The following is a 12040-nucleotide window of genomic DNA, read 5'->3' on the forward strand; positions in this document are numbered from 1 at the left end:
TGTGGTCCACTATGACCTCTAGATCCCTTTCTACAGTTCTCCTTCCTAGACAGTCATTTCCCATTCTGTAAGTGTAAAACTGACTGCTTCTTCCAAAGTGGAGTACTTTGCATTTGTCCTTATAAACCTTATCCTATTTATCTCAGACCATTTCCCCAGTTTGTCCAGCTCATTTTGAATTATGACCCTATCCTCCAAAGCAGTTGCAACCCCTCCCAGATTAGTATAATCTGCAAACTTAATAAGCATATACTCTCTATGCCATCATCTACATCATGAATGAATATATTGAACAAAACCGGTCCCAAAACAGACCCCTGCGGAACCCTACTTGTTATGCCCTTCCACCCTGACTGTGAACCATTAATAACTGCTCTCTGAGAATGGTTATTCAGCCAGTTATGCACCTACCTATTTGCCTAGTTTATAGATAAGAAGGTTATGGAAGACTGTATCAAATACTTTACTAAAGTCTAGGTATACCATGTCCACCACTTCTCCCTTATCCACAAGACTTGTTATCCTATCAAAAAGCTATCTGATTGGTTTGACATGATTAGTTCTTTACAAATCCATGCTGTTGCCTATCACCTTATTTTCTTCCAGATATTTGCAGATGAATTCCCTTAATTACCTGCTCCAGTAAGTCTAGTTGAAGGTTTCCTGCCTTGGAGCAAACCATTCTGAACCTCAGCTGTACATCATCCAACTAGCATCCAGGCTGTCAAATGGGCCTGGACTGTTTTGAGTGACTGTTTCACGCAAGCAGATGGGGGGAGGAGGGGGTTTTACTGAAACATTAATCAAATCCTAATACAAGGATTCATGACTAGAATCCCACTGGGCAGAATATCTAACACTTGTTTTGATATGTGGTAACCAGGTCTATTTCTGGGAACAACCACTTGTAAAAGATGTTCTTTTGGAGTTGTGAGTCTTCAAAAAACTACTTGTGGTTGCTAGAGAATTGCTTGTTCAGTTGATCTGCCAAGGTGTTCTGAAGGTCAGAAAGGTGTAGAGCCACCGGTGTGATCTGGTCTGGAATGAACCAATTCTGTACATAGACATGACTTCCTGACAGAAGGGGAAGCAAGACCATCCACCCTTGCCTGTTGACATAATGCATTGCTGTGACTGACTGTCCACACTTACTGCATATCCTTGAAGAAAAATCAACAAGCTGGAACAAGTCTGAGCCCTAGAACATTTATGTGGATGGAAGCTTAATGAGGGGACCACAGGCCCTGAATTTAAAATTGCCCCCATCCCTGAGTGGAGCCAGGCATCATCAGAATCTTGACAGAGAGCTATGGAAAAGTGTACTTCATGGCATGCCTGACGAGGATTTTTTCACAGGTTTAAAAAGAAGTCTTCTTGTAAGACTGTGACCATCACATTCATGTGCTAAATGCTGGATAGATGCACAATCCTGACACCCAATGGATTATTCAGGGTGGACATAAGGGAGAACTCTCTGCTAACCTCAGGTGAGGAGGAGAAGAAAAATAAGTATAACTCCACTAAGGGAGAAGCAGTTTTGGCCACTGTACTCTGTCTTCACAGAGGAGTTTGATACTAGTAATATTCCTCTAGTCTAGCATACTTATGCCTCCTGGAGGGGGGGGGGGGGGGCAAGAGGAGAGCTATTCACCTCCCTTAATTTTTTGGAGACGACAACTCTGGTACTATGCCCAAAGCGAGAATCAATGTACTCTGTGTATGATTTAGGTGCACACATAGAATCATAGAATACTAGGACTGGAAGGGACCTCGAGAGGTCATCGAGTCCGGTCCCCTGCCCCTATGGCAGGACCAAATACTGTCTACACCATCCTTGATAGACATTCATCTAACCTACTCTTAAATATCTCCAGAGATGGGGATTCCGCAACCTCCCTGGGCAATTTATTCCAGTGTTTAACTACCCTGATAGTTAGGAACTTCTTCCTAATGTCCAACCTAAACCTCCCTTGCTGCAGTTTAAGCCCATTGCTTCTTGTTCTATCCTCAGAGGTCGAGATGAACAAGTTTTCTTCCTCCTCCTTAGGACACCCTTTTAGATACCTGAAAACAGCTCTCATGTTCCCCCTCAGTCTTCTCTTTTCTAAACCACACAAACCCCAATTCTTTCAGCCTTCCTTCATAGGTCATGTTCTCTAGACTTTTAATCATTCTTGTTGCTCTTTTCTGGACCCTCTCCAATTTCTCCATATCTTTCTTGAAATACAGTGCCCAGAACTGGATACAATACTCCAACTGAGGCCTAACCAGCGCAGAATGACTTCTCGTGTCTTGCTCACAAACACACCTGTTAATGCATCCCAGAATCATGTTTGCTTTTTTTGCAACAGCATCACACTGCTGACTCATTCAGCTTGTAGTCCACTATAACCCCTAGGTCCCTTTCTGCCGTACTCCTTCCTAGACAGTTGCTTCCCATTTTGTGTGTGTGAAACTGATTGTTCCTTCTTAAGTGGAGCACTTTGCATTTGTCTTTATTAAACTCCATTGGCTGCGTCTAGACTGGCAAGTTTTTCCGCAAAAGCAGTTGCTTTTGTGGAAAAACTTGCCAGCTGTCTACACTGGCCGCTTGAATTTGCGCGAGAACACTGACAATCTAATGTAAGATTGTCAGTGTTCTTGCGCAAATACTATGCTGCTCCCGTTCAGGAAAAAGCCCTCTTGTGCAAATGTATTTGCGCAAGAGGGCCACTGTAGACAGCTAAAAACTGTTTTGCGCAAAAAAGCCCCAATGGCGAAGATGGTGATCGGGGCTTTCTTGCACAAAACCGAGTCTAGATTGGCACAAACGCTTTTCCACAAATGCCAATTTTCTGTGCCAATCTAGATGCTCTTTTCCGCAAACGCTTTTAACGGAAAAACTTTTCCGTTAAAAGCATTTGCAGAAAATCATGCCAGTCTAGACGTAGCCCATCCTGTTTACCTCAGACCATTTCTCTAATTTGTCCAGATCATTTTGAATTATGACCCTATCCTCCAGAGCAGTCGCAACCCCTCCCAGCTTGGTATCATCTGCAAACTTAATAAGCGTACTTTCTATGCCAATATCTAAATCATTGATGAAGATATTGAACAGAGCCGGTCCCATAGTTGGTGCCAGAGTGCTGGGGTTGCTATCAGATGCATATGTTGCTGAGTCTTGTGTACCAAGGCACTTTGTGCCAGAGTAAATGCTGAAAGGTTGCAATAGAGAGCAGCACTGTCCACTCACTCTGCACCAGAGCAACAGAATGGACTTTTGGAGGGCCCTTGAATGAATTTTGGGAACACTTGGAGGAACGACTCGAGGACTCCTTGCTGACTCTTCACTTCTGGTTGCATCTTCGTCCCCACCGGCAGATGGAAGACTGGCCATCGGAAGCCTGCTCAGTGTCACTCGAGAGCCACACTCAACTTCGGTAATTATCTAGAGTAATTTACTAACCTGTTGCGGACATGTGTAAGTGTAAGTGCTTGAGACTAACTAAAGTTTAGCTTTAAGTGAAAGCTCTCGTGTTGTCCTGTTTATACCATCCATCTATCAGTCGGACGACCGTGTCTCCCCTGAATTATTTCCTGACACCACCTGCAGAGAGTAAAAGTTACCGAGAGGGTGGGGTTGAAAGAACCCTGGGTAATAGCTTCTATCAATTTGTTCTCATAGAAACAGCATCAAAGGGGCTTCCCTCACTGAGTATACTTGGAGGAAAAATAAAATGGAACATGACTCTGGGACACGTCCTCCTCCAAGACAAAGCAGGGAGCAGAAATGTCCAACATTAAGTATTGCAAAGGCACATGAGGGCCAGACCTTAAGTCCCAGTTAACTTGTCTTCTGGCATAGTGCAAGTACTTCTGTAAGACGTGGCCATTTAGGCTAATTGAATTATTATTACTACTATTGCTATAGTTTAAAAAACCAAACATATTAAAAAAAACATGATTTGCATAGAGGAGGACAACTGCATGGCTTCCATTTTGCTGCCACAAGTGAAAGAAAAAACTCTTGATAGGAAAGTGCACAAACACAGAGCACAGACTTGTCCCCCCAACAGAATCTGCTGCTAAAAGAATCCTCTCACCCACGTAAGGTGCACGTACACCAAGAATGGAATCCATGTGGACAGTCACTTAGGGCATGTCTACACAGCAGGGTTATGCCAAAATAAGCTATGCGACCTGAGCTATGGCAATTGCGTAGCTTACGTTGAAATAGCTTATTTTGGCTTTTGGTGCTGTCTACACAGCAAAAAGTCCAAGTTAGAGCATTCTTCCCCCAACTTCCCTTACTCCTGGTAAAATGAGGGTTGCAGGAGTCCAAAGAAGAAGTCCTCCAGCTCGATATTATTTCAACATTCTGTTGAAATAACTTGCTGTGTACATGCGGACTATATTATTTCGGAATAATGTCAGTTATTCCACAATAACGCTGACGTGTAAACAGCCTCAGAGAACAGTAAATTCTCAATCTTTTGCTGAATTTCTTGAATATATGATGAATCTCATCTCTAACCATGATGCCACCCAGCATCTACTTAGCTATAAACACACAAACCAGTGACCAAAGAGCTGGAAACAGCTGATCAGAGAAGCCAAAATACAAGCAACCCGAAAAGGAACATCATGCACAAGATCCAACAGCCTTGTTACTCACATTGTCTTTGACATAAGCCTATAGCTAGAGAGTGGTAGATTTAGAGGAAGCTGCGAGATAAAAGGGGCCTAAGATGAGAATTTTTGGACTTGTTATAAGAAGGCATATGTCTAAAATTCCTGGAACACTTCAATTTAAAATATGTACATTGGTTTATCTCCACAAAGACATCACTACATCCACCTCTGAAACAGGTTATTTTGATTTTAAATGGATTGGAGGAATTTGCAGATTTTCTGAAGGAGGAAGGAACATGTTGGCTCTACAATATTAGAGGTGCCTATTTTCAAAATACCCACATTCCTCGCCATGTTAAATAGCTCCTTGTTAGAAAATAAATCTCATCTGTGTCAACTTTGCAAAAGGAACCCTGAAACATGCTCTATGGCTGGAATCGTGTGTAATGAAGCTCTTATTTATGGGGACAGATCAAAGCAGCTTAGTTTTCTCTCAGTGATAAAACTGAACCTTAGTTTCATATTGATTGAGGTGTTTTGAAGCATGACATTCATTAGACATTGATTGGGGTGTTTTGAAGCTTTTCCATTGTGAAGAAGCAGGAGAGAGAAGAAATGTCTATCATCACAAGCAACCTAGGAATATTTCAAAAGATCTTTAGAAAAGTCCTTTTTATTCACACCTAAGAAGATTTTTCAAAACGGAGATTGCTCAAATAAAAAAATACTTTCATATAAAAAATTTCCTCAGAGCATAACCACATACATACCCCAATAAGACCTTTAAAGGGCCCAATCCTGAATTCCCAGTATACTCTGAGCTCTCCCTGAAGTCATCAGGTGATTTGGGTATTCAAATGAAAGCAAGATTAGGCCTAAAAATACATACCTATGTTTATTTGTTAAATGCCAACAGTGTCCTTACTGATGCTCATCTAACTTAAAGGTCAAACTAAAGAGAGTGATCCAGCACAACTTCTTAGAGTGACAGTCTCTAAATACCTAGAGAGAGAAACTATTAATTTGCTAGTTGTACCCATACTCGTAAATCAGGCTAGTAGCAACAAATTAATTGGGACACAGAAACAAACTCCTGCTATGATTTCAATTGGCAGAAGTAATCTGGTGCTGGCACTACTTGAGGAGCTGTTTAACAGTTCTTTCAGACACCAGAAAGATGAATTGGTATGCACAGTGGAAAAGGAATTCTACAGGGACTGAATGGGTACGATACACATTCCAGAAAAGGTTTCAGAATAAAACTACCAGTCTATAGATATGTAAGAAAACATTTCTGAAGCCTTTATTTACAAAAGCTTTAAAAACAAATAATACCCTCTGTTATGCAAATAATTTGTTCTCTTTTTAAAAAGGACCACCCAGTTACATTATTGTAACTTAATGAAAAAATGAATGTTAAAGTACAAGGTAAACAGATCAATTTGGTGAACATTTGGAAATTTGCTAATATTCATTTCAGTGTAGATCACACTCACACTGAGGTGTGCATTCCATCATTTCAGGCTAGTATTTAGCTATTCAATACCAAAAAAAGTCTTCCTGCACAATTACTCTGCTATGCATGGTTAAAGCACATTACAGTCCATTAAAACAATATATATAAAATATATTGCTAAGATACACTCAAAAAATAAACTAGCATTACACTCCTCAGGTAACTTTATTAGCTATAAGTAAATTCGTATTTTGTTGTTTTACAACAAATATCTGTACCATCTGTCTTTGTAGCAACTACAAATGTACAATTGATCTTCCTTCTAATTTAATCATTCAATTCAATATAAAGTTTACTTCAAGTCTCTGGGTTTTATCCTTAACTGAACTGACTTGCAAAAAATCATCAAATCAAGTACATAATAAATATGACTTTAAAAAATAAAAATATGTAAATACATTACTGGAATAAAAGCTAAGAACTGAATCCAGGGAAGTGTGCTGAAATGAAACCACTGCAGTTCCAATATCCTTAGATTTTCAGCTCAATAGCAAAAATACAAAAGTAAGTCTCACACAATTTTTCCTGAAGGGTGTAAAGCTGGTTTTCAAACATTTTCTTCCATCACAAAGTGGTTTTAAAACAGCAGGCCAATTAGAAACGGATGTGCGCAGGATGTGCTTGGAAGACTGAATACTGGTAAGATGACAGCAGTTACTAAGTTTTCAGTAGTTTGTTTTGCTTGAACAAACAATGCAGTGAAAGTGTTATGTTCTGTAGGCTCAAAAACCAAGGAATACAATGTGAAGTTGCTAAAGTTGGCGGACTTATTTTTCTAGCTCATGAGGAAAAAAACCAATGCTTTAGATAAAACAGAGGATCTGAGTCAGAGTCACTCTCTAAAGTGCAAATTTGATGGTCCACGATCTTGAATAGCTAAAACACCTGCATACTGGAAGGGACAGACATGAAACAAGGAAGTTAGTTACAAATCAGTGCTAGTTAATTTGGGGGAAGGGGAAAAGAAAAAACTAAGACCAACTAGGTAAGTTTACCAGAATATTCATTATGATTTAGCTTTCCTTTTCTCTCTGCCACACTGATCCTACACATGCTTCTTTACAAATGGGTTAGGAACAAGGGCCAAATTTAATTCAGAAAATTCAACATATCAAGATCAGATTTGTGATAGGAGCAGACAGATTTAGTATATAGAAAGACAGAAAATAAAGTGTGCTGAGAAGGAAGAGAAGGGGAGCCTAATTGTCCAAGGGATTCCAACAAGAGATAAAACCTATATACAAGCACATGGAGTTCAAAAAAGATGACTTCCCATTTCATGTCATGACTGCTTGTTGGCTTCCTCTTCATATGCATTTCCTGTGCCATTCTGTACATAGGAAGAACCAGAACCAAGGCCATACAAGTGACCACAATATTTGGCATCATCAATGTGATCTTCAAAGAACATCTAAAAAGCAGTTAAAAAAAGAAATCAATACTGAGGAATAAAGGTCTTACTGAGATCAAATACTGTCAGGCTCTTACAAAAGTCTGAATTCTCATATTCCACAAGTAAGTGAAACTAAATCAAAACAACTGTGACTCTTGACCCTAGGGATGTAAGCAACTAGTGATGCGACTAGTTGCTTCCCCACCCCTTGCTGCCTCTATCAGAGAGACACAGCAAGTGGAGAGAAGCAGGAGCCAGCCCTGAGGGGAACTGGTTTAAAAGCAGGTTCCCCCCAGCACCGTCTCCGTGGGGGGTAGGAGAGGTAGACAGGCACAGCAGAAACAGCGGGAACAGGGACTGAAGCAGTCTCCACTCTCACTGCTTCTGCTGCGACTAGGCTTATTTGTTAATCCTATCTACTACATGCACACACCCCCACTGCTTGCTGCCTCTGTATCAGAGATGTGGGGGGGAAGAAGGGAACAGACTTTAAGCAAGCTCCCCATGAGCACGGACTCCACAGCCTTACCACTGCTGCCTCTGATATAGAGGCAGCAGCGTGGAGGGCGAGGGGGGCAGGTAGGAGCCAATACACATGAGTCAGCTTTCAAGCCAAAGCCAGCACCCCATGCATAGCTCCAACAGACCTGCCTCTTTCCCCCACCCTCACCTCACCCCTGCTGCCTCCTACAGAGACACCGAGGGGGCAGAGGAGCAGGCAGGAACCAATGCTGGGGAGAGCCAGCTTAAAAGCTCAAACCCCCCACAGACAGGGACTGCTGCCACCTCACGCAGCTGCCTCTGTATCAGAAGCAGCAGCGCAGGGTGGCAGGCAACTGGTCCATGAGGGGAGCTGTTTTATAAACTGGCCCCCCTTGCAGACCAACTCCTACCTGCCACCCAGCACTACTGACTGTAATACAGAGGCAGCTGTGCAAGGTGCTCCTTGGGAGTGGGATCAGATCACATTGGCTTCCGGTGCTGGCCCGACCCCTGGGGATTATGGAATAGTCGTGTAACTGATAAAGTTTATACAGTTATGTGGCTATTTGATTACACAATATCCAACATCCCTAAAATGTATTTCACCTTTAAACAAATCTGCTCCCTTGTAATGAAGAACTGGCACAGCTAAAATGAAAACTGAACAAACACCACACTGATGTGGTACTTTGCAAGTGTTAAGTATTAATGGGCGCTGCTCAGAAAGAGCCCCTGTGAACATTGTGATATTACATCACTACGGTGCAATGTATTAGAACAGAAATTTTCAAACTGAGTCAGAACCCTAATTTTAATGGAGTCACCAGGGCTGGCTTCAGATTTGCTGGGACCCAGGGTCAGACCCGAAGCCAAGTGAGCCTCACAAACTGATGATGAAGTCTGACGGTTCAGCTCTGTGTGGTGGAGCTAAGGTTACAGGCCCCCTGCCTGGGACTGAAGCCTTTGGTTCCCCTCACCCAGCTTGATGGGGGTTGGCCAACTTCAGGCTTCAGTCCCCCTCTTGGAGTCACATAGTAATTTTTGTTGTCAAAAGAGGGTTGCAGTGCAATTAAGCCTGAGAACTCCTCCTGTATTAGAAAACATGCTAGTGACATCTTCAGGCACTTCCAGATGTGCCAAAGATATCCCAAGAAGTACTGTTTTGAATCATCACCAATATTTGAAATCCCATGCATCATGCTGTGACATCACTGGTTGAACATTTGGGGATCCTGAGTAACTGTACTTGTGGCATTGAGACATGGCTCGTGACATCTTGGCAACTGTCAGTATTCTATTATGAAGGCCTAAAGTTGTTCCTTCACTTCACTATGGCACTTGTTCAATAAAAGATGAAAACTATGGCACCATATGATTTTACAAACCATTCCATCAGGGCTTGGTAATTAGCCTCTGTAGTTCAGAATAGCTCTTGCAACCCAGAAGGTCCAATCAGTTCAGATGGCATTAAAAAAGGCTTTTGTTGTCTGTACAATTAATTAATGGCCTTGAAAACCAGAGAGTTGTGTATAGGGTGGAAGGAGAGGTGGGGGGGGGGGGGGGGGGGGGAGCCAAAAACCTTCAATCCTATGTCAGCCTGTTTATACACAGCCAGTATAGTAGCTGGAATTTGTCATGCCATATGGTCAGCAGAGAATCACTGGAGGGAAAGGAAATTTTTCCCTGAAGAGATGAATAAAGAACATCCAACAGAGACCAATGGGATTTCTGTATCATCTCCAATTGTAAGGTCTCTTCTATCTGTTTCACAAGGCTTTGAAAAATTCTTGAACTCATCAACCTAAGATGGAGGGAGATCTAACCACCTCGCCTAATAAGGGTCTGTGCAAAACTGGTGTTTGTTCTCTCTCAGCTGGGCTCTTGCTCCTTTGGAAAAAATAATCCCAACTATACATACAAAATGATGAGGACTAATTTAGCTAGAACCACTCGAGAGAGAGGGGGGCCTTGGAGTCACTTAGTGGATGTTTTCAGAAAAATAACCACAATGTGCAGCAGCAGAAAAAAAAAATCTTTCCCAGCCTGAACAACTGTTGCCGAGGGAAATATATCTACACCAAGTTTGGCAGGGTTTGAAGCCCAGGATCTTGGGCATAACCCATACTTGAGGCTATGGGTCGAGGCCTGGGAAAAACAAGACCCAGATTTGGTAAACAAAGAGGGAGAGAGCTCAAACTTCAACATAAAAGACAACAACAAAAAAGGAAGAGACAAAGATCAAGCAAGAGAGATGGCTAGCTGTGTGGCTTACAGATCTGATGTCAGTTTCAAGGCACAAACTGTTGAGAAGTACCTGGAGAGATTATGGATCTGGGCCTCTCATAAACCCTCATACCAAACACAAGGATATTTAGGGTGCAGGTCTCACATGGATGTGGAGAAAATGCCGATGAAAATTTCAGATCAGGAGTGCACAAGTCGTCGACTACAAATCCTCAGGTGACACTCATAGGAACACTATGCTTTATATCAGATGTAGAAGGTAGTGAACATAAGTACTAGCAGAGTGGCCTGCGCTACCTGCTTCAAATCACTCAATCACCCAAAGATTTTGGATGACTTAGGGAGCTGGAGCACCCTGCCATCAAAGATAGCCCACAGACCACCAGAAGGAACAGCTTCAGCAAGGAGAGAAGAGAGAATATCATGTAGACATCCCCTCACTAAGTGCACATGCAAACCAAAACCAGAAAAAGAGGAGATGGTGGAAGACTGTACGATGTGGGAATGCCCGTTATTTACTTTGCCCTTTGTCACAGAAGTGATACCTTCTCATGCATTTCTCTTATTACTAATGAAAATTTGTTGTACTGCCAATGGCTTTGGTGGGTCAATGGTTTTAGCACATCTCATAAGCATGAATAGCCTAATAATGACTACACAGGCAGATTACTTAAATCCAAACAAACAAAGTAATTCAGATACCTACTTCTCTCATTTTGAAAAAGGCCATTCCTGTGAGTAAAGAATCAGATCCTGCCTGATGTTGTGGTCCTATCCTCTCCAGCTCCAACTGCTCTGCAACTTCTTGCAATCCACCCTGAAACAGAAAGGAGCATTACACCGTCAAAGCAGGGATAATAAATTACAAAAGTGAGGTCACTCAAAAGTAGCACTAGAATTCTGCATGACAAGGTTTGATCAAACTACCATTTGTACATATTTAGCTTAGTACTAAAGCTGTCACAGTAGAGATATGAAATCATCACACACTTGGAAACCAAGTTTTTCTATTCAGGCTTTAAGTATTATTTAAGCAGTCAAGCACTTTCAAGTATTAATGACCGCCTTAAACCTAAATAGGCTCAGGCACCCAAGACAAACGTTGAAGGAATTACTGCTGAAAGTAATTCCTTCAACCATTATGTTGACCAAGATGGAAGAATTGCTGCTGCTGCCGCCTGTTTCAGAAATAAAAATGTTTCTTTAACTCCCTACTGCTCTATAATGGTTAGAATGTAAAGGCGAACAATGGTACTTCAAACATAAAACCATTTAAGATTCAAATCATTACAAAGATGTGCACTCCAATGTGTCTTGAAAGTAGTTAATTTTCATTTAAAACAGCATTTTGTTCTTCATTTGCCTGCCAACACCTAAGCTCAGGGTTCTGCGCTTCCCCCCGCAAATCTTTACAGCATCTAAAGCAGTAGAGGGAGTCCAGGAAAATGGGCTACATTAAGAATTAGTGGAGAACCCTGAACCCAGGTAAAATTGTAAAATTCAAGGGGGAAGGGGGAGAAAAACAGTGAAAAAGCTAACATCCAACACATCTTTAACAATGTTTTAATTGGTATCATTAACTGCCTTAAAGAGTAAATGAAACATCTATTAGAAGTAAACTGTCCTGTAATCAGGTTCAAGAAGATTAGACAGTGTGCTAGTTGATAAAAAGTACACTTTTTCCCCCAAATAAAACATTAAGCCACATCTTTGCAGAAAGTACCTCGATAAAAAACAAACAAATCTACAAACACAAACCACCATACCAACCCACAAAAACCCACTACCAACCC

General features: G+C 41.6%; 1 protein-coding gene across 4 annotated transcripts in view; it reads right to left on the reverse strand.

The window, feature by feature from the left end:
- Window positions 1–12040, reverse strand: part of CNOT7 (CCR4-NOT transcription complex subunit 7) — an 85527-nt gene that overhangs the window by 50029 nt on the left and 23458 nt on the right. For 2 of the 4 annotated variants that reach the window (XM_075930365.2, XM_089777882.1), the window contains exons 6-7: window positions 10954–11064; window positions 5891–7538 (exon numbers count right to left, since the gene is read on the reverse strand). In XM_075930365.2, coding sequence (XP_075786480.1) covers window positions 7410–7538; window positions 10954–11064 — 240 coding nt within the window. In that variant the 3' untranslated portion in view covers window positions 5891–7409. Of the gene's footprint in view, window positions 1–5890; window positions 7539–10953; window positions 11065–12040 lie in introns of those variants that run through there. The other 2 variants (XM_075930367.2, XM_075930366.2) reach the window with 1 other exon arrangement.

Source organism: Pelodiscus sinensis, chromosome 4 (assembly GCF_052426305.1).
Source record: "Pelodiscus sinensis isolate ZL-2025 chromosome 4, ASM5242630v1, whole genome shotgun sequence".
In the NCBI taxonomy this organism is placed as follows: domain Eukaryota; kingdom Metazoa; phylum Chordata; order Testudines; family Trionychidae; genus Pelodiscus; species Pelodiscus sinensis.